Below are 25,865 nucleotides of genomic sequence, written 5' to 3'. Positions count from 1 at the left end.
AATTCGCAATCTCACTGCTAGCTGCCGCTTAAATCTCCACATTGCTCCTTTAATACTTATGTTACAAATCACTACTTTATTTCTTGTGCATCTTTTACTCAAAAAATGTACTTGAGGAAAAATTATAAACTATAGTATTAAATGTGAAAAAAATATACACTGTCAGAAAAAGGTCCTAATATGTACAAAGTAGATTCGGTGTGCTCTTTCACTCTTATGTGATATGCTTCATCATTTATAATAAGCTGTATAATGTAGTGTAGAAAGTTTTCCGTAAAAACACTCTGATAAAGTACAGATACTCGAAAAATCCACTTGAGTATAGAGTAATAATACTTCACTATTATCCACCTCTGCTTGCTTTTGGTCACATTCTCTTACCTTAAATAAAACTCAAAATTTAAAATGAAAGCAAATAAGATCCAATAGATTACCAAATGGACAATGAATGTTTTTAATCAGGTTTCCCAAACACAGAAAGTCCCGCCCCAGAACTCACCCCCTTAAAATCAATTGGTAAATGGCTTCATTGTTGAATATGTTCTTTACTATATATTATTTTTTACAATAATGTTGATGTAATGGATAATCCACGCGATTATACCGCTTATACCATGGTCATTTGCCAAGTTAAAGCTGTTACTGATATTTACAGTGTCGTTTTTGATCAGACAGGTTAAAAAGACTAGTTATTTTCGTCAATTATTTTAATAATTAATCAAAATGACCGGAATTAAGCTGTTTCAATGCACACGTTCCAGCCAATCAGAATCCAGTACTCAAACACACCATGGTATGGATGGACAAATTGTGAATGACACTGGTGCACATAAATCCACATAAAAATATGATTTTTAGTTATTAAAATTGTCATTGTAATGTAATGACAACCGATTGTCTTTTTTACTCAGAAGCACCTTGTAAAATGGTTAGTGAACCAATTTTTAAGTTAATATGTTGTTGTTCTCCTCGCAATACTCAACAAAAGTCATATGTATTACCCCAATATTTACCAATGGTGTCACGCTGAGACTCCCTCGCAGCTTTATTAAAGATCCTTATAATTAGGGGATTATTGTGGGATGCCTTAAAAACAGGAAGTACTGTATGTGGAGGGCTGAAAGCAGTTGATGTGTGGGAAGAAAACACGAGTCTGACCTATAAAGCGCATAAAGGTGATCTATATGACTTGTGTGCAAGCGTTTTGAAGTCACACTGATAGTCTTGGCACCACAGACTGTATAAAACAGGTTTTACATGTTGGTTTGAAGGCTGACTGAAACCTGTGACATCATTGATTGTCAGATAAGCGGCCACATCAGAAAGTCCCAGTAGGGTTGTGTTGCGTGTGCTGTGAGCTTTAGCTCAGTCTGGCACATTCAGCGTTTCTCGACATTTCCAGCTGTCATCCAAGAGCTCTGACTGCCATAAAAAGTTGGAGAATAATCAACATTCATGAATATACTGCAATAACTTAATATCCCCCTGAGCAATTATCTAAAATGCTGTTAAGCCTTAAAGCATCACAGTTGACTGATGTAATGCTGAAATGCAAAATCTGAGCACGCGCATGCGTAGAATATTTTTGGCCTTAAACGAAAACTGCTATTGCTTCACTCGAACATGGTGAACTAGTTATTATTGCTGTACTGTTTTTGATATTGTGATATTTTCCTCCATTGGACCATGAAACAAGATCTTCCTTTAAAATCCTTTAAAGGGTCCGGGTTGGGAATTGGGAATTGCAACCAACGGCTCACTCCACCCGTCTCCCTTTCGTAGCACTGCGGTGGCGGCTCTCACAGAACAAAGATGACGTCTTTGTTCTTGTTTCTTTGCCGAAGGAGATTTCTTATTTACGAAAGGCGCTCTGTAGAGCTGTTTGTCCGTTTAGTGCTACTGTAGAAACAACATGGTGAATTGCATGCAAGGGGACCTGCTGTGTATTTAGATACAAACATAACCCTTCTTTATGTAAGGTCTTTATACACCTCTGAAGACATAGTTATGTATATTGTATTGCATTTCTGTCAATAGATCCTCCAAAAAGGACACACCGGAAATTATAAATCTATTTAAGGCGTGATTTCTACAACGTCTGTTAACAGGAAAACACACAGGCTCACTCAAACCTTCCTTATATATCTCACTTTGGTAACCACGGTCTATCATATTCTGCCGCACATTTTTCCGCAGTAATCTTTCGATGAACGGGATTATGTGGATCTTGAAGATACAGTCTCTCTCTTTCTACGATCGGTCTAGGAAATGTAATCTCTCAGCTGAAACTAGGGCATGGCGTGATTTCACATTTGTTACACGGCCAATAGCATGCGTCTGTCACAAAGAGCATCCATTTATTATGCCGTCCCTCAGGCTCTCGCTGTTCTAACAGATCACCTTTATAGCTCATCTGCTCCAATTGAAAGGGCGTATTGCATTCTGGATATAGTTTTCCGGGCCAAATTGGAGTCAAATCATTTATCAATATTGTTTGGTGTGCTTTGAATAATGGATGGCATAATGTGGCGATGTGCAATTATTCGAAACTCAATCGTCATCGTCAATTTTGGCCTTCAACAATTACAAAAACAAAAGAATCTAGGTAAAACGATTATTGTGCAGCATGAATCCCGTCTTTTCTTGTGGTGTAAATCCACAGTGCACCCCTTTCCTTTACAGCAGTTCAGCTGTGCTATGTCATTCTTTTTCATTTTTTTTATTTTCGTGTTTAATATTTGTGATCTCAATATTGGCCAAAATAATCGCGATTATGATTTTTGTCATAATCGAGCAGATAATATTATGAATATTGTCTTTAAATATTAAAAACAAGGTATCGTAGGATGTGTGTGATAGGGAAAATGGGATGGCGGTATTTAATATTATTATTATAAGTAGTAGTATAATATTTGTTCTATCTGTTTAATTTTTTTATATTAGTATACATTTTTTGCTAAACTGAAATTTCACCAAAGCATACATCATTTATTAAGACGGATTATCCGCTTGCCAGTTTATTGCTAAATGGTCAAGAAAGAACAAACACTACTTGGCCTGGTTTAGCTTAAGCCAGGACTATGCCTTAGTTAAAGTAAGATATGTATGTCTCTTATTTTAAGATATAGTACTTTTAAGATATTTCTGGTCAAGTTATATTCTGTTAGTCACACATTCATTTTAATCTGGGACTAGCCTTAAGACTTGTCTGTACAACCGGGCCCTTAAGTATCAGTATACTCATTATAGAATGCAAAAAATTTGAGTTGTCATTTATATTTGTAAAACAAACTTTGGTTTGAAGCCTTGCATTGAACACAGACAGACTCACAACTTGTTAAGGCAATATATAGTTCACCCAAATGAAAATTCTGTCATAATTTTTTCACCCTCAAGTGTTTCAAATCCTGTTTATGACTGTAAAACCCAAAAGAAGATATTTTGAGAAATGTCTCAGTGGTTTTCTGTCAATACAATGGATGTCAATGAGGATCGGTGCTGTTTGGTTGTGTTCTGCAGAAGAAAGAAAGTCATACAGGTGCTGAAAGACATGAGGACGAGTGAATGACGAAATAATTGTCATTTTGGGGTGATCTATCCCTTTAGAATAAGAAAACCATTACCTCAACAATTATTATTAATGGCTCACTAAAGCGGTTTCTTGCAGCTGGCCTTGGTATGAGCCGGAGAGAAACACCTGCTGGTCCGAGCCAGTTATTTTCCACCATGACAGTAAATAAACAGTCCACCTGCTATCAGTTAGCTGAGTGGTTGGAGGCTCGGTAAAATGAAGAGAAGAATGGGCAGCACAATCTCGCTTCAGGGAGGGACATTCATCTCACATCTGTTTCCGTTTCACGCCCTGTCTGCCTCAGCTCGTGTGCGTGTGTTTGTTTGAGAAAAAACTAATGTGTGTGGGATCACCTGAATCTATGGTCGCAGAGAGATGCAGGTGACAAGGGAGCTCACGGTGGGAGAGGTTTACGATGGACATACAAACCCGGATGTGAGGTGCTCAGTGCTTGTTCAGTTGTGTGTGTGTGTGTTGGTGAGAAAGCAGAAGTCTGTGGTGTGAAATATATTTGAGTGCCTTGGTTCGGTTACCAACTTTCTTTAAATGATCTTTTTTGTTCTGCAGAATAAAGTAATTCATACGTTTGAGATGACAAAAGGGTGAGTAAGTGATGACAGAATTGTAGTTTTTTGGTGAACTATCCCTTAAGGAACCCAAACACATTTGTCTGTAAAGTATATGTAACTTGTTACTTATTAAAAAATATCTACTAAGTCAGGGAAGCTTTAAAATGACCTTTGCAGATCATCACAAGTGTTTGTAACACTGTGGCTTTTAAGGGTCTACATATTATCAAGTCACAGATTTCATTATGTTAATGATGAATTATTATTACAAAATGCTCAAAGATAGCCAGCATTCTTGGTCCCCGGAATATGTTGCGTTTTGGATGCTGGTATCCAGCATGTGATGGTGATGTCAGCAGCCTCAACCAGCCTCAACAAAACAAAGCCATGCTTGTCAAAGTTTTGCATGGCCGTGCTGTTTCAGCCTCACCCAGTCGGAACCAGCGTGAATTTCAAAGCTTTTTAGCAGCAAAGTGGTAAATGTTTAATTTTGTACTGTAGGCACATTATCCAGTCCAGAATGTACCGGATGGTTTAAGGCCTCTCTAGAGGAGACATGCATTCTCACTTTTCCTTGCCCTTGGCTATGATTCATGATTGCTAACGAAGTCTTTGTTTTTACCTGCAGGAACGTGGGCCTTTCGCTGCCTCGCTGGCTTATGTAAGCTGAAGGATCTAGTACACAGAGACCCGAACAGTCCCTGAGAACAAAGGCCTGACATTCCGCAGGAGAAAAAGTGAATGAAGAAAACCAAAGAAGGGAGGTTTTATCAACAGATGAATCAGTCACAGACAAACAGAGAAGCACACAGGACACCATGAAGGAAGAGAGTGAAGGAATTTTACGGTTTTGTCATTCTCTCCCGGTACACTGACAAAGTCCATTAAATATCCAAGTGTATGCTGACATGAATCCCAAGTCTTTGGGATCTTAAAGGCAACGTAAAGGCCCTTAAGCAAGGGCTTGAATGGGTCTATCAGTCATGTCATGCTAGCATTGCACTTTAAAATATCAGCCACTGAGAAAATCCCAAACAACAGTCTCGGACAATGCAAGTAGTCTAAATCAAATAAAACTTTCTACTTATTCATGCAACAAAAGCTTTCTCTTTGTCAACATAACCTTGCATAATTCTTTTTAACTATCCACATTCCCTTATCCGGTGATAATTGCGGCATAATCAACCATGGGTTGCCGACAAAGTTCGGAGGAGAAGGAGGCCGCCAGGCGTTCGCGACGCATCGATCGGCACCTTCGTACAGAAAGCCAACGGCAACGACGCGAAATCAAGCTTCTGCTTCTTGGCACCAGCAACTCTGGCAAGAGCACTATCGTGAAGCAGATGAAGATTATCCACAGTGGAGGCTTCAACCTGGAGGCCTGCAAGGAGTACAAGCCTCTCATCCTCTACAATGCCATTGACTCTCTCACCCGCATCATCCGAGCCCTGACTACCTTGAAGATCGACTTCCACAACCCCGACCGGGCGTACGATGCCGTGCAGCTCTTCGCCCTCACTGGACCTGCCGAGAGCAAGGGTGAGATCACACCGGAGCTCCTGGGGGTGATGAAGCGTCTGTGGGCTGACCCAGGGGTACAGGAGTGTTTCTGTCGCTCTAACGAGTATCACCTAGAGGACAACACGGCGTATTATCTAAACGACCTGGACCGCATTTCCGCAGCAGAGTACATCCCAACCGTCGAGGACATTCTGCGCTCACGTGACATGACCACCGGCATTGTCGAGAACAAATTCACCTTTAAGGAGCTCACCTTTAAAATGGTGGACGTGGGTGGTCAGCGTTCAGAGAGGAAGAAATGGATCCACTGTTTTGAAGGTGTGACTGCCATTATATTCTGTGTGGAGCTCAGTGGCTATGACCTCAAGCTTTATGAAGACAACCAGACGGTAAGGATAGCTCGATTATGTGTTATGTTATGTGCAACGAGATAATTCATGCAGGGACACAAACTCTGTGTTATCTGACCTGGTTTACATATCGCTAGAATAAATTCATCCTGTCAGTCGACAGTGGCAAACAAACTGCTTTTTATCATTTAGGTTTCACATTTCCTGTAGCACGCATGCTTTCAGTTACATTTAAGCTAAGTCTAAAATTACAGGCCTGTGTCTTGTTTGAATGCTGATACCCAAAGCAGGATGGCAGTATGCTGGTGGTGCTTGACCAGTCCCAAACTAGCATAACTCAAACTGATCCAGTATCGGAATACCAGTAACAGACTCTTGAGTTTACTTTTCTAATTGATCATCTAACCACATTCGTTTTCTCTCCATGTGGTGAGGTTAATTGCATGCCAGCGAGTTCAAAGACATCATACCTGTGTGTGCTAAGCCCAACCTCACAACAAGAACTTGGAAGTAGCACATTATCTTTGAATATCAATTAGCGTTGGGGAGTTAAAAATAAAAGTGTTCCGGGAGTCTTGTGGGGGGGAGAATGTACGAGAGTGATAATTGAGTTCACAGTGCAAGGTGTCAGGGTGTACCTGCGAGAATGTTCAGATTTAGCACTGGGGAAAATCACTGATGTGATGGGGGTCAGAGAGGTTTTGTGCGTCTTCAGCTAGAGAGTTCAAAAGCAAAAGAAAGTAGGAAGTCAAAAAGGAAGAGCAGAAACTAAAGGAAGGAGCTTAAGTCTTGCTCCTTGCGTTTAGAGAGGAAGTGGTATGTTGACAGAGCGGATCTATACTACTGCATTATTTAATTTTAAATGAAGGGTTTGCCCAAAAATAAAGATTCCGTCGTCATTTACCCACCATCAAGTTGTTACGAACCTGTATGCACTTCTTTTTTCTGATGAACACAAAAGATGTTTTAAGAATGTGGGAAACCAAACTATTCTGGGGCACCATTTACCAAAGCAGATGTTTTTGCTAGTATGGTAGTCAGTAGTGCCCCAGAACTGTTTGGTTGCAAACAATATCTGAATTTAGATTAATTTATGTTCAGCAGAAGAACAAAATCTTAACGTGTTTCGAACAACTTGAGGGTGAGTAAATGATGACGGAATTAGTATTTTTGGGGGAACTAAGTTCAATGAACAAAGGGTACCTCCTTTGTTTGGTTACCAACATGTTTCAGAATATCTTCTTTTTTGATCTGCAGAAGATAAAAAGTCATACAGGTTTGAAATGTAAAGAGGGTCAGTAAATTATGACATGTTTTTCATTTTTGGGTTGACTATACGTATACGTTTACTCATACGTAGCACCGAAACTCTGGAATAGCCTTCCCGACACTATTCGAGGGTCAGACACACTCGCCCAATTTTTAAATCAAGATTAAAGACACATCTTTTCACTTCACTTAATGCAAAATATGTTAAATAAACCACCGAGAGACTGCATTTATTAGATATTATTTACTATTAGAATCATTTAGCTAATTCTACAAACACCATGTACTGCGTGTTTCACCTTTTTAGTGTTTTTCTCATTTTCTCCTGTAAAGTTTTGGAACAATGCACATTGTGAAAAGCGCAATATAAATAAAATTGAATTGAACTATCCCTTTAAGAGATCTTTCAATGTTGACTTTCAAAAATGCAATTTATCTATATGATTTTGTGATCATTGATACAACACAATGTCAGACACAAGTCTAAAAAATAAATGGTTGGAATTCAGCTTGTATCTGCCCAGAGCTTGCTGCCAATTTGCTCTGCCAGTATTAACCAGAATGACTAAATTGACAGCTCTCCCTGTGCATTTACTGGCACACATTGGACGAGGCAGCAGGGATCAGTTCGGGGCTCTGAATGATTGAGTCAGAGACGCAGCGAAGGGTTTAAGCAATCCAGCGTGGTTCTAACATTGTCTGACTGGATTGGGCTGTCAGCCAGTGAGCGACATGAACATTATAAGACATTTAAGACCAGTTATACACTGTTGTTACAAGAGGAAATATTGGTTAGTTATGATGATACGATGGTGGTTCTTGGCCACCATTGACTACCATAGTAGGAAAAATTGGTAGTCAAATATTCCCCAGAACAGGTTGCTTTCCTACATTCTTTAAAACAATTTTTTTAACAGAACAATTCGACAGAACAAAAAATATGTAAAGCAATGTTTCCTACTATGGTAGTCAATGGTGGGCAAGAACCGTTACAAGCATTCTTCCAAATATCTCCGTGTTCACCAGAGCAAAGAAATGGATACAGATTTGGAACAACCTGAGGGTGAACTGTACCTTTAAGTACTTCATTTAAGTTGGGAGATGATATTCCATTTCTATGCATGAGATTTCACCGCAAATTTATTTCATACTAAAGCATTTTTGTGTGCTTTTCTAGTACAGTACAAAATAAACGAAAAACTGACATAAGATGTTTAGTGTTGATTTATGAAAAATATAAGTAAGTTGTTTATGTTTAAAAAATTAACATTATCTGACAACGGGGTGAGAAAAAGATTGTAGTTTGACCTTATTCTTTAGGACCTAATAAAAAATGCTTTGGCTTGTGTTTAGTGAGAAATAATTTTTTTTGCAGTGTAATGTTTCTGCAAAAAAGGGCGTCACGGTTAACAGATACAATCCAGATCTCAATTTATACATAAATGTGATCTTATTAATGAAAAAATTATGAATTGTTTAATTAATTAATGAAATGCAGTTGTTCGCAGAAGTGTCTGTTGATTTTTATGGCAACTTCTAAAATATCGCTTACAGTTGAATTGAGATTTTAATGTTTTGTCTAAAATGTATCCACTCAATGCAGCTGCACCTCCTGCAGACTTTAAGCTGAATGTTTTGTTCCCTTAGGAAAATGAACCATGGTTTTATAATAGTACAAACCCATTTCTTTTGTTTTATTTGCAGTGAGTCCGAAATCAATTTTCGTTAGCGGTGTCATATACCTCATTGCTCTCGCATCAAAAAAGATGTCTTATTGTATTACAAAAATGTGTTGCTTTTATGCTCCGTGTTAGTTTGTTTAAAAGAATGTGCGTGACATCCCTGCCGGGTCATGTTTTTATGATGTTTCAATGTAAGGTTTTCCTGCAAAGATTTAGAACCGTCCTCAGATAATGAATTAACTGCGTCCAGCTGTCTTGAGCTTTGCAAAAAACAGTTACGTTTTGTCTTAAGCGGAGTGATATTTAATAGCTTGTGGTTGACCGGGAAGCATTTTTGTTAAAGCGTTAAATCCCACCTGATGATTTGCACCATCCTGTATGCCTGACATCTTGAGTCTGCTAAAGCCAACAAAGCTGAGAAAGCATGAGTATAGACCAAATTTGACCACCTGATATTGGCAAGAATACCTTAAAGCGATTGAATACCTAATGAAAGAAATGTAACAGTTTCATTAGCTAAAATTAAACAGATTTATAATCTAAACGTCTTCTCCAATGTAATCCCGTCGCTCTAATTAAATCAAATCCTTTCTCCAACATCTGGCACAAAAGCTTGTCAGTGATAAGTCGCAGCAGATGTAACTTTTCAGATGCAATTCGCGACAAATGAATCCTACTGGGAAGTTCAAGCAACAGTTGTCATTTATTTGTGGCACGGCGTGTTCTTTTCTTTTCCCCCTTGATCATCTCTTTTTCACGTCCCTTTAAAAAAGGGGTTTCTATGGCAACTGTTGCCGAGCAACAGAGCAGTCAAACGCTCCTAATCCTGGGCTGTTGACAGTGAGCTGCCACCGGAGAGGGGGGTTGGGGGGTTTACATGACGGATGCGATGGGAGAGAGGGTTTAAGTGTGCTCGTGCGAGCGGTGGAGAACGTGCGGTTGTACAGAGCGAGATAGCGTGAAGCTGCATTGCGCAACAGTCTGTCGAAGCAATGCAGCTCCGGTGCCAGTTGGCAGGGAGGAGTTGAGGAGAGTCTTGAGATTTTGGTCATTGGAGAGATGCTTGGGCAACTTGGAAGTATGTGTTTGACTTTGAGGGAGTTCTACACAATCTCAGATAGATGGGGAGGGTACGGTGTGTGAACTATTTGCTATTGAGAAACATCTGCATTATTTATTGTCAGCCCACATCCAAAGGTTACATACTATACATATTACTTAGAACTTCAGGATTGTTTAGCAAGTATTTTGCTAAATACCTGTTACAGGTATTACTATAACTAAACATACATTTTTGACTTTTTAATAGGCTTTAAAACTGTTGTACGGAAAATAACACAACCTGTCCTTAAAATCTCTAGCTGTCTCGCTAGTTTCCCATTGTCTTGTTAAGGACACATTGTCTGTTTCTTTAAAAGGTACAGTGTATCATTTCTTGGAGGATCTATTGGGCGAAATGCAATATAATATGCATAATAATGTCTTCAGAGGACCTTTCATAATGAAAGCGTTATGTTTTTATTACCTTAGAATGAGCTATTTCTATCTACATACTGTACACAGCGGGTCCCCTCACATGGAATTCGCCACATTGTTTCTACAGCAGCCTTAAACAGACAAACTGCTCTACAGAATGCAAAATGTAAATACCTTAATTCCAAAGCAAATAAAATATGACTTTTTTGTTCTGGGTCAGCCACCGTAGTGCTTCTAAAGGGAGGGGTAGGGAAACCTCACCAGTAGATGCTCAACGTTGCTCAACTCAACGTTGTGTTTTACGTGTTATTTATACTGTAAAAAAGCATTTAAAAAATGCTATTTTTTGGCAGCTGGGGCGTCAGAAAAAGTCATAAAATAACTTGTTAAATAAAATATATTTATTTATTTTACACGTGACGTTTATCGTGTAAATGTATCCGTATATTTGCTGTCTGGAATTCTGTAATTTAACGCATTTCAAAAACATATAAATTCCGTAAAATAAAACAGTGTGTTTTTTTCAGTGTGTTACACAAAATCAACACAAAATGTCTCATAATGTGATAAAACAATCAAAACAAAACTGTATTGTTCAACACATCCGTTTTAAGAGTGTAATGTTGTATACTTTGAAATATTTCATATACATCACATGCTCAAAATGTGCGACGTTTTGAGCACGTAGGTACCTTATCAGATTTATCCTTTTTTTGGTTGCTTTTTCAAGCCTAACAATCCCCCAGAACACCCTAACAACCACACCCACACCCTAACAACAGTATAGCAAGGATCTGGCAACCACCTGCATCACTGTGGCATGAACATCATCTATTTTAGCTAAAATACTGTCATAAATTATCAGTAGGGTATTAATATTTTCGTATTTGCAGGATACAAAATTCCAATTACTGAAAACATAGATGTCAATGAAAAACATCTATAGCAACCCAGGATGTTTGTCCTCCCTGCAGTGAAGGATGGTTTAAATAAGCCACTTTATCCACATGTTCTGTAGAAATATCCTTCTTAATGAAGACTATATGCTTTGATGCATTGTTTCAGTCAATGAGGATATTACTGGGATTCTTCATACATAATGTTTGCAGGAGAAATAAATGTGTGTAGTAGAAATCTTTCTCTTGTCCAAACACTACTATACAATGTGTTTGTCAGCTATTTGAGTTTTGAGACTAATGGTCCCAGAGGAACCGTTTAATTGCTCTTTCATAGCTCAGGAGATTTGAGATTTCATTTAAGTATCAACTTAGTCTCAGATGTTTCTCCTTCAATTGCTTGGGAGAAAAAAATTGTTAAAAGAGTGCCGTAAAGTGAATATGAATATAAGATTGTAGAGGTACAATTACATGGATTTGGGTAAATTTGATGAGAAATGCTTGAGTTCATATTGAAATAGTTAATAATGTTGACTTTTGATTTCAGACTTGGCAAATCCGAGCTGAGTTTGTGACATTGTGGGGATCTCTTCTGAATCTTATTTATGATTTATGTCATTTTAAACAGAAAAGTAAAGAAGATTGATTGTGAAACATACAGCATAGTGATCACAAGCAGGTCGGGTGTGTAATTGTATTTTATAACTCATTCATTTTGCTTCTGGGACGAATAAACAGACACTAGACACAATGCATTTTCACTGAGCTTCAATGAGATCCGACAAGTCTTATTTACAGGAAACAAAGCACTAACACACTGCCGAACCTTCTTATTAATATTTAAGCATAATGAAGGTCTGCGTCTGGCACACACAGAGAGAGGGCAGGCGTCATGCTGCGTCGCGTGTATCCGCGGGGGTACCGCCTCCTGCCGTTTCCTTCCCCGTTTTCTTCTCGCTTCTCCTATTGCTCCGACACTTGATTCCGGAGATGTAGTTAGAAACACCATGAGCTTCAACACAACATGTCCGGCCCGTCCCCTGGGCTGCACGATTGCTTAATGGACGCCCTGAGCTCTGCAGAGATGTTTGGCTAATGGTGTGACCTTTTTTTAAAAGCACAATTCATGGCGAAAGGCGTTTATGGAGGACTTCACCCTGCCGGACTATGGGGAGCACCACTTCAATTTGAGTACACACTTAGGCCTTAGTGGAAATCACAGCCTCTCCATATCTGACTGCCGGCCAGATGTTGGAGACACATTTTCAACCGTGTTTAGGGCAGTATTTTCGACCAATAAGTGGCTCGGAAATTACATCATGCCAAATTCTGAGGTAGAAATCTCGCCCAAGATGTCTATGACATCACTTCCTGTACATGGGAAACCACCCATGCAATACCACATATTTCACAACGGTGACTCTGATTTTGTCATCATTTTTAACTCTCACACCATTTACAACCACTAAAATCTGTGAAGTTAGTACAGTTTAACCTAAAATATGTTCCAGTACCAATACGAATGTTGTAATGTGTAATATTTGGGAGTAAGAGTCCGAGAGACTTGAATGTGACTTGAATGAATGTGACAAGGTTGGTGAGGTCCTTATTTCCAACTGGTAACTATTTCATCATTTTCTCGAGTTTGAATGATTTTACTCAATCGCTCTCGGTCTCTTGTTTAAGATCTTGTGATTTGCTCGAAGCAGGATGATGTTTTGTGTAACCTTTCGAACAGCAGCCCAGTCTTCATATCAGATTCCTCCCTCGATCACAAGCTGCTCGTCCCCAACCACGTGTCCACGACCGCTGCGGCTCACGCTGACAGAGGGCGACTGGAAGGGTGTATCCAACCGCACACAAACACACTCGCCCAAAAACCTTGAAGAGAAACCTGTCGATTGGACTGTAATAGAATGAGATTTTTACTACATGATTATTGCGTCCTACAAATGAACAGTAACCATATTAAAGGGATAGTTTAATATGAAAATTCTGTCATCATTTACTCGGAAGATATTTGGAAGAATGTCAGTAACCGAACTGATCTCATCCCTAATTGACTCTCATAGTATTAATTTTCCATACTATGGCATTAAATTATAGAGTATAATAGAATAAAAGAGTATAGGGTTGCAGACAGAGAGTTGTTTGGTCATAAATCATTATTATTAGTCACTCTTTATGTTTGTCACTAGTTTCGCAAATATCTAACCAATAAAAAGTATTCAAAAGTTCTTGTCATTTTTGAGAACACCGTATTTCAAAAGTACCGTGTTTTTTCCATTTCCAATGACTTTTGCTAGTAGACAGAAGTTAAAGGTTAACTCCTTGTCGTGTTACAAACATAGCTAGCTTATAAGTATAAATAAATGATGTTCGCTGGTAAACAGTTTTGAATTTGACGTATTTTAAGATCGCTGAGTGTTTGACGGGATCACTGTAAAATGCATTACTTGGGAGATGGTATCTCATAAGGCAGAGCAAAAGAGACAGCTGATGTCGCCTACCAAATGGTTCTGCGCATTTCACAGCTGTTATTTACATCCTGTCCGCTGCCTTTGTTTCACGGGCATTACCCTGGCAAACACAGCAAGGTAATTGAACATGGGCAGGTGAGTAATTGAATTAGATAGAGAACTTCGCGGGGCCACAGGTGTAAAGGTTAATAACCCCAGCTGGTCATTTACTGCTTGTTGGATTCAATGGTTCTTCTTTAACTTTTCATTGTATTTTTGGATTATCTTAGAACAGTACATTACTATCATACCCTTTTATATATTCAATTCGTTATTCATTTTTGACAGAACGAGATGCTTTATCAATATACGTTGATAAATGCAACCATTTTCAGTCACTTAAAGCGATAGTACACCACAATTCTGAATTTCTGTCAACCTTTATGCATCCTCGTGTCCTTTAAAACCTGTTTATGACTCTTTCTTCTGTGGAGGACAAAAAAAGATATCGAGAAACTTCTCTGTGGTTTTGTGTCCATACAATTGAAGTCAATAGGGACCAATGTTGTTTGGTTACAAACATTCTTCATAATATTTTGTGTTGTACAGAAGAACCAAAGTCATACAGGTTTGAAATGACAAGTATGAATGTATTAAAGCACAATTGCGTTTCACATAAGACATCTGTCCAATACTGCCATAACAGTAAATGGCACTGCTCTAGCGGTTTGTTGTCCTTATACAAGGTAATCTCCATTGACAATCAGCTCTTCGTCTCAAGCTTTTAACCGAATCTGTTTCCCTGCTTCCTCTACTCAAGGTTAAAAGTCACAGTTTTCATAAACTCCATCGGTTTCCTAAATCTTCTGTTAGCCCTTTAACCAACCACTCCTCTCCCTTTTCCCTTTCTAGAGTCGTATGGCGGAGAGCCTGCGTTTGTTCGACTCCATCTGCAACAACAACTGGTTCACCAACACCTCGCTCATCCTCTTCCTCAACAAGAAGGACCTGCTAGCCGAAAAGATCAAGCGCATCCCGTTGACGGTCTGCTTCGCCGACTACAAGGGTCAAAACACCTACGAGGAGGCGGCCGTCTACGTGCAGAGGCAGTTCGAGGACCTGAACCGCAACAAGGAGACCAAGGAGATCTACTCGCACTTCACTTGTGCCACCGACACCAGCAACATCCAGTTCGTTTTCGATGCCGTGACGGACGTAATCATTCAAAACAATCTCAAGTACATCGGGTTGTGCTAGGACGAGAGGGCGGGGGCGAGGGGCAGCAGGCGCGGGAAACACCCATCAAGGTCGGTCTGTCGATCCGTCCGGGTCCACTCATAAACGCTTATTAAAACAGGAAACTCGGACAAGCCCGGAGGAAGGGGCTACGTGCTGCCATCCTGTTAGATTTATCAATGTCAAAAACTTAAAGGTCAGGGAGGATTTTACAAGGTTGGTATAAATGTGTTTGCACTGAACATGCGTATGTAGACACACACACATACACACATATTATGTTTGTTCATACACAACGGACTTCACAACGGGATCAGCTGTCAAGCACGCGTCAGACGTGGAAACACTGGATACAAATCTCCCTCCTCTCTTCCCTGGGAAATGACGGGAAACTTCGTACCATCGATTTAAAGAAACAGCGCACCCAAAAATAAATCCGTTCCTATCTTGTTTGATATCGTTTCTTCTGTTAAACAGAAAATGAGATGTTAGACGGGATTTTCACGCTGGGTTTTGCCATACAATGGGAGGGAATGGTGACCAGGGACTATACGTCACAAAAAATAACTTGTGTGCTATATTGCTTATTTAAGTCTTTTAAAACTGTATGTGATAATCTTTAAATATACACAACCATGAAAAATGAGCAGATTGATGAACTACTTTTAAACATTTCTTTCCATTTTTGATGGTTGACAGACCCTAGTCACCATTCGCTTTCATTGTGTGTAATGCAGCGGTGTGAAATTTCTGGTCAACTTTTTCTTCGCAGAAGATAAGAGATCATGCACGTCTGGAAACCAAAAAGCAGAATTGATGATAAACTTTTTTATGGGTGCGGGAGGGGGAATAAGAACTATTCATTTCAATTTTAGCTTTGTTTATAGGGTCTTTGATTTGCCTGATTCAAGTAATGCTGCTTTTGGAGAGAATATAAAGAGTTTATATCAAATATGCGTATGTGAGAGGGTTAAATGTTTCCTCATAAAAAACTGATGTCATTTCATTCTGCTCCAAAGGTGAAAACTGCCACTTTCTGAAACTGGAGTAAATTCAGCTTTTTAAACACATTAACACTGTAGTTTATGTTTGGCTGTCTGACCCACAGGAATCAATCTATTTTCTTGTTTCTTTTTTGTTTGTCTAAATGAGGATGTAATTCAGAATTTTCAGAACAAGCATCCCTTCTGTCTGAGAGTGTAACACTGAAGTAAGTGTTTCAAAATGATCATTCCAGATTTAAAGAAAAACAAACAGTGCCAATTTAAGTGTAAATAAACAAAAAAGGCCCGTTCATCATGTAACTTTTTCATTTTTTATGGGCAAAAACGTATATCTATATATTGAAACAAAATATGCATGATTTTGTTACTTTGGGATTTTGACAAATTATTGTTTAATTTGCTTTCTTACAATTTTGGTTTTATTAACACGCTCCAAAAATATATAAGAAGTCAAACACTGTGTACGACTGTACAGTTCGCAGAACAAGTCATATACATCCGTCGCAGCCTAAACGCATCATGAACATATTCAACATGGGCTTACTCTTCAAATTTTATCTGCGAATAAAGAGAGATAGTGAGAAAAAATACAAAAGAGCAGAAACGTTGTATTCTGGTGTCATTTTGAGTGGACGTGTGGCCTGTATCACGAAGCGAGGTGAACAAACACTTGTAGTTGACAAAACCAGACAAACCCAACCTGGTTTAGATCAGGTTCAGCTGTAGCACAACGCTTGGCATAAACGTTCTCTGTCAAGTCCGGTTTGATCCAGAGTTTGTGAGGCGTGTGCGTCTGAACGTGTGACACGTGCGGCAAACAGCCAATCACACGGATCAACTCGTATAATAACTATATGAATATGTTTTGAATTATAATCAATAGATGTAAATATACAACAGAAATCAACAACATTTTCCCTCGAACATCTTTTGGTAGCCTTTTCGTTTGCTTTTCATTTGGAGCGAGAGATACATGGGGAGTGGTTTCACTGCGTCAGATATTCCACACTTTTCAGAGAGCTGATTGGTCCACTTTGGTTTGCGATCTCTAACCCAGAATAAATCCTGCTCCAGAGCAGGTTACCCGTTTAGCCTAAGTTACCATGGCGATGAAACCCGCTCAAAACCAATCCACCTTACCTGGGTAAAAACCCAAACCGGCTTCGTGATGCAGGCCAATGGTCTGCTTTGTGTGTAAATACAATGTAAGGTACATTTTGTGAAACAATGAAAAAAATGAATCTTTGCAGGGCTGATTGACAGAGCTCCGCCCCTCTCCAATCCTTCTTCTGTTCAGCTATGATGTACATGAAACCCAAGTAAGGGCTGCAGGATTGATTTTACAGGATGTCCACCAAAAAATAAACAAATTAACTACAAAAGAACAAAAATAGTGAATAAAAGGAATTATGCAAATGATTTGTGACACTAGTGAATTGTTTTCTTGGGTTGGGGTGAATGACAAATGACAAAACTTTTGATGATCAAATGTGACTTTTTTTGTGCCACACAAAGTTTGGTGATATTTTATGTTTATGAAAAATGATCTTAGCATCAAACTAGAGGCATGCACCGAATATTACAGGGTGACAAGCTGATTAACAAAAATTATAGATGCTAACTAAGAACCTGTCTGTGTCATATTTGACCCCAAAGTAAAAATAAATGAAAGAATACTTGTTTTACTTCTAACAGACATTAATAGAAATGTTATTTAGTCATCACAGTCTTGTAAAACAGTATTGCAACATTTTATTATTATAACTATAAAAAAACAGTCATTTAAAAAAACAGTAATATTCCGGCAGCTGGGGCATCAGAAATAAGTAAAATATCATGTTGTAAATTCACAGATATTTTCTGTAATTTAAAAATTGTACAGCTTTTTTTTTAAAAACATACAGATTTAGGCAAATTAAACAATTGAATTCTGTAAAACTATAGTTTTTTACAATGTATAGATGATTTCATCGAACACACATGCCTGGCCTGAAGTTAACTTCTGGTCCGTATTTGGTTATAAAATATTTTTTTATATTTAACTTATCAATGAATGTAAATATTTTATTGTATAATAATAGAATTAAATAAAATTAAAACTACTCAATAATTTGTTTTTTTTGCGGAGTTACGTTTGGGCCACGTGTGTTTATGTTTTTGCAGCTTGAAACCATCGATTAATAATAAATAAAAGCTTTATTTACCAATTTTGTGGATATTTTTTCATGAAAATATCACAATGCATAATACAATATACAATTCCTAAATTATTTTCTTTTGATTTTGGCGTAAAATGTGACCTTACAGTTTTCCCAACAGTTTTTAATCGCCATTTGAGTTGCTTAAGTTTTGGTAATAGTTGACGGTTATGATGGAGAATCTTCCGTTATTAAAATATTAACGTCAAGAGGAGATATGACTGTTGAATATACTGTTCGCAAAGTAAATAATAGGCCTCGTTTTATCGCCAATATCATTTTGATCAATAGTTACTGTATACAGTATCAAAAAGTCAACAATATATCATGCATCCCTGTCTACAGTATGCAGTTTTTGAGCGTATCAAAGTTAACTGTGGCCTGTATTCTGAGTGACTAAATCACCTCTGCAATTGAACACAAATGTATATCCGCACAGATTAGTGGCGTACAGGTTACAGGCAAAACAGTTTCGTTACATTCGATGAAATTCATGATCCTATCCACACTCCATGATTGCACCACCGGCAATCAACATGCTAATTAAATGTGCAATTAAAATGTTCTTCAAATGATTTATGTCTGCAGAGAGTTTATCTGTGTAGTTAAAAGAACTGAGAGAAGAAAGAGCCGGTCATGCATAATGAACTAATTAGTGACCAAACCCTGAACAACACCTCATTGTTGCCATTAGTAACGCGACCCATTGTTTATCAGGGCGCTAATTCTTAAAGGTACAGAACTCACAATTCTCTCATCATTTACTCACTCTCATGCCATTTCAAACCTCTACCATCATTCTTGTTCTACATAATGAAAGTTAAGGGTGACTACAGCTGTCCCACCAAAACATTGTGACTACAGGGTGTGCAGAAGTGAAAAATAGACAAATCATCTTTATAGCGCTCAATTTGCATCAGCACCTCACATATTTGCCAAAGCGACTATTGTAAATGTTACATTTAGTTCTTTTAAAAATGTTGGCATGTCAAAGCTCCCGCGGCATTGCTAAACAAATGCTCTAACTAAATACTGAAGTTTTTTGCTTTCCTCCAAAAACAATTAAGACTTCAAATGATGGACGTTTTAAACTAATTCTTCATAAGCTGTCGTGTGCATATTTAATAAAAATGATATCACAACAAATAAAATAAACAAAGTAGATGAAAAACTGAAAGAGGCCATTTGTTTATATTACGTGATTTAATAAATATCTCATTAATGTGTTTACAAACAGACTACAAGACTTTTGCTTACTATTTCAAGAATCGCGGGTGGCTATTGGACGATGGCTGTCAGTGGAAAAGAATTGAACACGGATGCTTGTATAAATGTCTAATCTTGACTGTATTGATTGTATTTGGTAATTCAGCAATGAAATGTTGTTAAATGATAAAAACCTGTGCAAGACCTTATTCAGACATTTTTCAATTGGCCCTTTGGATAATTTTGTCTCCAGCTCAATCTCTCGCTGTTGTGAGCGTTGATGAGATGAAGGTGAGTTCCTGTCGAGAGGAGTTCTTTGGACGTGACACTGATGCCCTTGAATTTCATATGTAATGCAGAGGATACTTGGGCAAACACAGCAAGCAGACGACATGGGTGTAGTCACATACTCATGGTGGTGAAACCTGAAAAGATTCACAAATAAATCAAAAATAGCGTTAACACTTTACATTAAGGTACCCTTTATGAATGTGTTCATTAATGATTAAAAGTTATTTACAAACGCATTATAAAGCAGTTATAACTGCGGGGGATTCTAACAAAATACCTCCCAAATAGTGAGCAGGTATTAGAAAAACAACATAACACCCTACAGTGTCCAGTCTGACAGCCCATATTGCAAACAACATCAAGATAATAATTAATCTGCTTTCGAGTCAAATAAAGGATTAATAAATACATTTATTAAGCATTTATAACATGTGAGTTAAACATGGCTCGGAATTTGGCAGGTACTTTGCTAGAATCCCTCTTTTTATCCATGGAGTTATAACAGCTTCATAATACATTTGTAAATGACTTTTTTTATCAATAATAAAGATATTTATAAATGCTTTATAAAGGGTACCTTAACGTAAAGTGCTACCCAAATAGCAATGGAGAGGTACATGGTGTGTCTGACACTCTTTTCATGTAGTTATAACTGCTTCATAATGCATTTGTAAATGACTTATTTATCATTAATTAACACATTTATAAATGCTTTATAAAGGTTACCTTAACAGGGTGTGTCCAACACAATGATGCACCACATATATATATATATATTTCTATATTTATATTTTATAAATATATATTTGTACACAAATTAGCCCAAACCTGGACACTAGATTGTTAACACTGTTTTCGATAAACAGAATACTACAGCAGAGCTGAACACGATGGCCAGCCAATGGAAGACCATATGACTATCATGAGCAGGGCTGGACACAGAAAAAAGAAATGAGGAACGAACTCATGCAAAATACTGCAGTGACAAACTACAGTCTTGACAAATGTAACATTTCTTATATAAAGTATACTATAGAATGAAAACACACACACCCCCAATCGTGATATATTATATATTTGTATATGAATAAATTTACAGATACTTTATGCAAAGTACTTTTTCTCCCACAGTAATAACACACATTATTTTATTTGTGTTTCCCATTTTTGACGGTCTTGGGAGTGGGAAAATATGATCATTTTTATCATTAAAGGGAGTTCACCCAAAAATAAAAAATCTGTTATATAATTTATTCACGCTGACGTTGTTTAAAACCTGTATATGACTCTGTCTTCTGTGGAGCACAAAAGAAGATATTTTAAGAAATGTATTTTGTGTCTATATAATGGAAGACATATGGTCAATATTGTTGGGTTACCTATGTTTTTTTAAATATTTTCTTTTGTGGAAGAAAGTAAGACGTACAGGTTTGGAATGACACTGAGAGTGAATAATGAAGTTGTCATTTTGGGTATATCTAATTAATGCCAAATGTCATTGTTCAAATTCAAGTGGTCCAAAATTGGAAAGAAAAATCTTAAACGTTTTCTGTTTTAATATGACTTGTGATGAAATACGACCTGGGCATGTTACTGACAGATTTCATCAAATTGACGTGTTTCTAATTAATTTTCCAATAATTAAACATTTGCTGGGTTTCCGTGTTTCAAATGTAGGTCACTTTCATTAATAGATTCATCAATCACAGATGTAATTCTGTGTGTGTGTGTGTGATTACTAGTTAATAATCATTACTGATCGTCGTGAAATAGAATAATACTCCAAATTGATCTATAGTCATTTTTGGCTTTGGTGGCCGTTTAAAAGGATTTACTGTAGCTGGAAAGTTGAACCAACATTTCTAATGCTCTCCAAAATACTCTAGATGTCTTCATAGTGTGGAAATGAGGGATTATCTTGATAAACTAGGCTCAGACGTGTTTGGGATATCTCATCATCAAGCGTTTTAAATAAACATGCCATATGAGAACGCAATCTAACCTGCTTGGCGTGACACAGCACTCCGCATATAGACCCTTTAACATGATCTGCTGCCACCACGTGGCCATTCAGAATAGAAGCGAATTAGTGAATTGGTAAATGTATCTAGACAGTGGACTAAACTGTCTAAATTTGTATTGATGTACGAAAAATAAAGCTTACACAAATAAAGCGACTTCCCGAAATATCCATAAGACTATATGGAGATGTACAGTTTTTTAAGTGGTTGCTTACTCTGAGTACTGTGGACCAAAAGACGTATCGAAAGTAAATAAAAATGATGAACAGTTTCTTGGTTGGTATTTGTGAGTATTTTGAAGTAATGGTATTGAAAGTATTTACATTTTCATATTTGTGCTGGATTTGTAAACACGGTGCGTTAACGCAATATGCTAACTTTACAATGTTATTTTTCAGATATACTATGCCTATTGCATTTTAACACTAAAGGTCGACACGAACTATCAATAGTATTTTTTAAATATTTATAATTGAAACGAACAGCAATAATAATACTTATAACGTGTTATGCTATTTAATTTCATTTACAATTATAATAAAAACGCTGTGAAATATTGTTTATCATGCATAAACAAATGTAAGGTGTAGGGCATTATTGCATTATACGTGCTGTACAGTGGGCTATAGATTAGCGCGATGCCTGCGTCACGTGACGGTGAATTCCGGCTCCTGGTTGCCATGGAGATGACGGGAGGATTTGATGCAGAGAGTCGGCGCGCGTTCGGCTGCACTGCGATAATATCCGTGAGTAAAAGGCAGCATTTGGTTGTTTTATATAAAATAGTACATTTTAATACGGTCAAACGAAGGACGATGTTTTAAATTAAAAACGATAACGATAAATGAATAGCGCTGTACCAACTAACAGCGCCTTTAATGTTGTGTTGTCATTTCCGTGCAACAGCGGTACTTCATGGGTGCACATGCAGTAGAGATTTAACTTATTTCAGCTTCAATATGTATCAGTCTTCAGACTGTTACATGAGTTTAAAGCTTAGTCAAAGAGATATTTACAGCATTTTAGCATCTAGCTCAGGTATTAGTACACTAACTTGTATCATATAGCATATCCAAAAATAACTGTGCTGAGTATAGTAGTGTGTGTAGGATAAAGTTGATGTTGGTACAGAGTAAACACATTATCCGATTGTGCTGACACTGTGTGTCTTTTATTTACAGGTTTCCCAGACAACCTGCTGACACCACAATGCATCTCGCCCCTCCTGTTAGCAAAGACAGGATCATATGTAAATTTCCCAAGGTAAACAACGTGAAAGTCAAAGGTCACATTACAGTATGCTGGGTATTTACTGAAGCGAGTAGGTCATTCAATAATTGATCATGTATTATATATTTTATTTATAGCATTAGAGGGGACTGGTAGGGGGATTAGTGGATTTTAACAGTCACACGTTACCATTTAACATTAGACATATGAAGTTTAATTGTCATAATACATTTTACAGTGTAATGTGCTTCAATTGTGTCTATTGGTTAAATTGAAGTAAAATTTTGCTACTGTATGTATTTCTTTTCATTCTTTAGGTCCAGGGATATACAGTAGCTCTGTACTGTAGCTAACTCTGGCGCAGTAATGTACTGTGACCGGCCCGGTTAGATAAAAAATAAAGAATGCACGTGATGTTGCATTTAATATGTCAAACTACACGAAATTCTGTCCGCATTCTGTAAACTGTACTGAGCACCGCAGATTGAATTATTGAAAACTTGTGATATCCTTAGAGGGGCTTCGACCAGCAGTTAAAGCTTACAGGATCACAGGACTTCAGCTGATTCTTCAGAAAATTATATGTTAGTATGTAGTATTTACTGTTGTATGCAGTACTGTATGTTGTTCATAACAAGAGTTGTTGATTTGATCAATTGTGTTGTTTGATTTTCTAGTGTTATAATCCTCAAGCTTGCATACAGATGAAAGACGAATGGAATACAAAAGCCAAGGTGGCTTGCCAAGACAGAGCTGCACGCTTACAAGGGTGAGTTACCAGACTGACTGATGAATTAATATACTGTATTGATCGTTGATGTAAGATCACATACTGTGTATATTCTATATACATTATAATAAGTTGTTTCATTTTACATTCTTCTGCAGATATGACAGGCTTAAGATGTCAAAAGCAGTGGTGGTTGGAGATCTCAATGTGGGAAAAACATGCTTAATAAACAGGTGAGGTTTAGAGATTTTACTTCCCGCACTCACAATACAGACAATGGCTTGAATCTCTCAATAAATGCAATGAAAATATTAGACAGCCATTTTAAAAAGCTTTTATGTAATGCAATGCTGTATGTCTGGTGGATATTAAAGCCTATTAAGATGTGTTTTTTCTGCATTCGCAGGTTCTGTAAGGATGTGTTTGAGAGAGATTACAAGGCTACTATTGGTGTTGACTTTGAGATTGAACGATTTGAGATGTCTGGGCTTCCATACTCTCTTCAAATGTCAGTAGTTACATGTTTTTAAAACGGAATATTGTTAGTTATTGGACAGTATTTGATTTTGTACATTACATTATTTGTAGATGGGACACTGCTGGTCAGGAAAAATTCAAATGCATTGCATCAGCGTATTACAGAGGTGCCCAAGGTAAGTTGCTTTGCACAGGGTTCATCAGGTCAACCATTTATTCCTGCCGATGAATCCATAAATCAATTTTCTTGAATTTTCTCTGTTTTTTTCTTTAAGTTATTATAACTGTCTTTGACATGGCTGATATAAAGACCTTGGAACACACACAGTAAGTTGGGAATCGGAGTAATTTTTTAAAATTTTTTGTAGAAATGAATGATTTACTGAATTGTACATTTCATGTTTCATAGACAATGGTTATCGGAGGCTCTAAAGGAAAATGAACCAAACTCTTGTTTTGTTTTCTTGGTTGGCACAAAAAGAGACCTCCTGGTGAGAACAAATCTTCACAAACATATAGGTGCACACATACGTTTATACAGGATTGAAAGCTATTAAAGGCTCCCTACTGTTTTATGTGAAGTCTGCAGAGGAGTGCCAAAGAACAGAGAGAGATGCCATAAAGATTGCTTCCGATATGAACGCTGAGTTCTGGTCGGTATCTTCAAAAACAGGTACAACTGTTTTGCATGTTTGCATGTATTATATAATATGAATGTTTCTCTGTGCTGAGGCAAACTGACTATTCTGTGTGTTATAGGAGAGAACGTCTCTGAGTTTTTCTTTCGTGTAGCAGCTCTGGCCTTTGAAGATGCCATTCTGAAGGACCTGGAGACAGGAAACAGCAGCGCTCAGATTGGAGATGGAAATATTTTGAGTGAGTGCTACATGCAATCACACTAGAAGAGAGATGGATAAACATTGATCAAACACTGTCCAGTGTAAATGTATTGTAAGGTGTAGTAAATAAAGTAATTAAACTTCATATATTCATATGGCTTTATTTTTCAGATGATAAAGCATTGGAGAATTCCGCAGCAAAGCCAATGAAGAACTCTTGCTGTTGATTAATTGGGCCTTTAAATAACTAGATGACAGGAAATAAATAACATAGTTATAAAGGAATGTGTTTACCTGACATAACCGCATCACTGCAGTACTGAATATGGCTAACCATTTATGTCAAGACCCTATCAGAATCAGATTAAAAATAAGGAGTTTCTCACCCAGGACTCCAAGAAACAAATTATGTTTTTTACTGTAGTATTAAAGTCAGTATTTTGTACTGCTGCATAAATCACTGCCGTTGATAATAATAATTATATTATTATTATAGTGCTATAAACTGCTGTATTTTGTTTGGCAAATGAAATAACAATAATTTAGCATTGTTTATGAAATTCTAATTCAGTATTTGTCTTTACCCCAGCTTAAGAAATGTACATGTACATTGATAGAATCATAAGACGCCTTTCACATGAAAACAGAAATGTCTTGAAATTTGTTGTGATTTATCAAAACAGATGCATTGTATGTTTTTTATTTGCAGCTTTTTCTCAAAATAAAGAACCACATGTTGTATCTTAAAGTATGTTAAATGTCTAAAGTATGTTTAAAACAGAAAAAAACATTCTCACAGATTTTCTAATCTAATAATGTCATATACCCTTGTGGCGTGCA

At 37.4% G+C, this 25,865-nt stretch overlaps 2 protein-coding genes across 6 annotated transcripts in view; both read left to right on the top strand.

The window, feature by feature from the left end:
• The window catches only part of gnaz (guanine nucleotide binding protein (G protein), alpha z polypeptide), a 39,663-nt gene extending 22,212 nt beyond the window's left edge, over window positions 1-17,451 (top strand). Inside the window, exons 1-3 of one of the 2 annotated variants that reach the window (XM_079449422.1) lie at window positions 3,893-4,011; window positions 4,769-6,050; window positions 14,706-17,451. In XM_079449422.1, the coding sequence (XP_079305548.1) occupies window positions 5,328-6,050; window positions 14,706-15,050 (1,068 nt within the window). In that variant the 5' untranslated portion in view covers window positions 3,893-4,011; window positions 4,769-5,327 and the 3' untranslated portion in view covers window positions 15,051-17,451. Of the gene's footprint in view, window positions 1-3,892; window positions 4,012-4,768; window positions 6,051-14,705 lie in introns of those variants that run through there. The other variant, XM_079449421.1, reaches the window with a different exon arrangement.
• A 4,951-nt stretch (window positions 17,452-22,402) lies between these two features.
• rab36 (RAB36, member RAS oncogene family) lies at window positions 22,403-25,799 on the top strand. Of its 4 annotated transcripts, none has more exons than XM_079448081.1 (12): window positions 22,416-22,495; window positions 22,931-23,012; window positions 23,297-23,563; window positions 23,657-23,748; window positions 23,868-23,942; window positions 24,116-24,217; window positions 24,298-24,362; window positions 24,462-24,513; window positions 24,596-24,677; window positions 24,769-24,859; window positions 24,946-25,062; window positions 25,197-25,799. In XM_079448081.1, exons 4-12 carry the CDS (start codon window positions 23,684-23,686, stop codon window positions 25,250-25,252), a joined length of 705 nt encoding a protein of 234 aa, XP_079304207.1. In that variant the 5' UTR covers window positions 22,416-22,495; window positions 22,931-23,012; window positions 23,297-23,563; window positions 23,657-23,683; the 3' UTR covers window positions 25,253-25,799. The 4 variants fall into 4 exon arrangements, with proteins under 4 accessions (XP_079304205.1, XP_079304207.1, XP_079304208.1 ...); XM_079448082.1 differs by having other exon boundaries at window positions 22,423-22,495; window positions 23,495-23,563; XM_079448079.1 differs by lacking the exon at window positions 23,297-23,563 and having other exon boundaries at window positions 22,403-22,495; window positions 25,197-25,770.
• Window positions 25,800-25,865: the final 66 nt, after the last annotated feature.

Source organism: Barbatula barbatula, assembly GCF_947034865.1.
Source record: "Barbatula barbatula genome assembly, chromosome: 24".
Lineage (NCBI taxonomy): Eukaryota > Metazoa > Chordata > Actinopteri > Cypriniformes > Nemacheilidae > Barbatula > Barbatula barbatula.
This window is presented reverse-complemented; position numbering and strand designations above follow the sequence as displayed.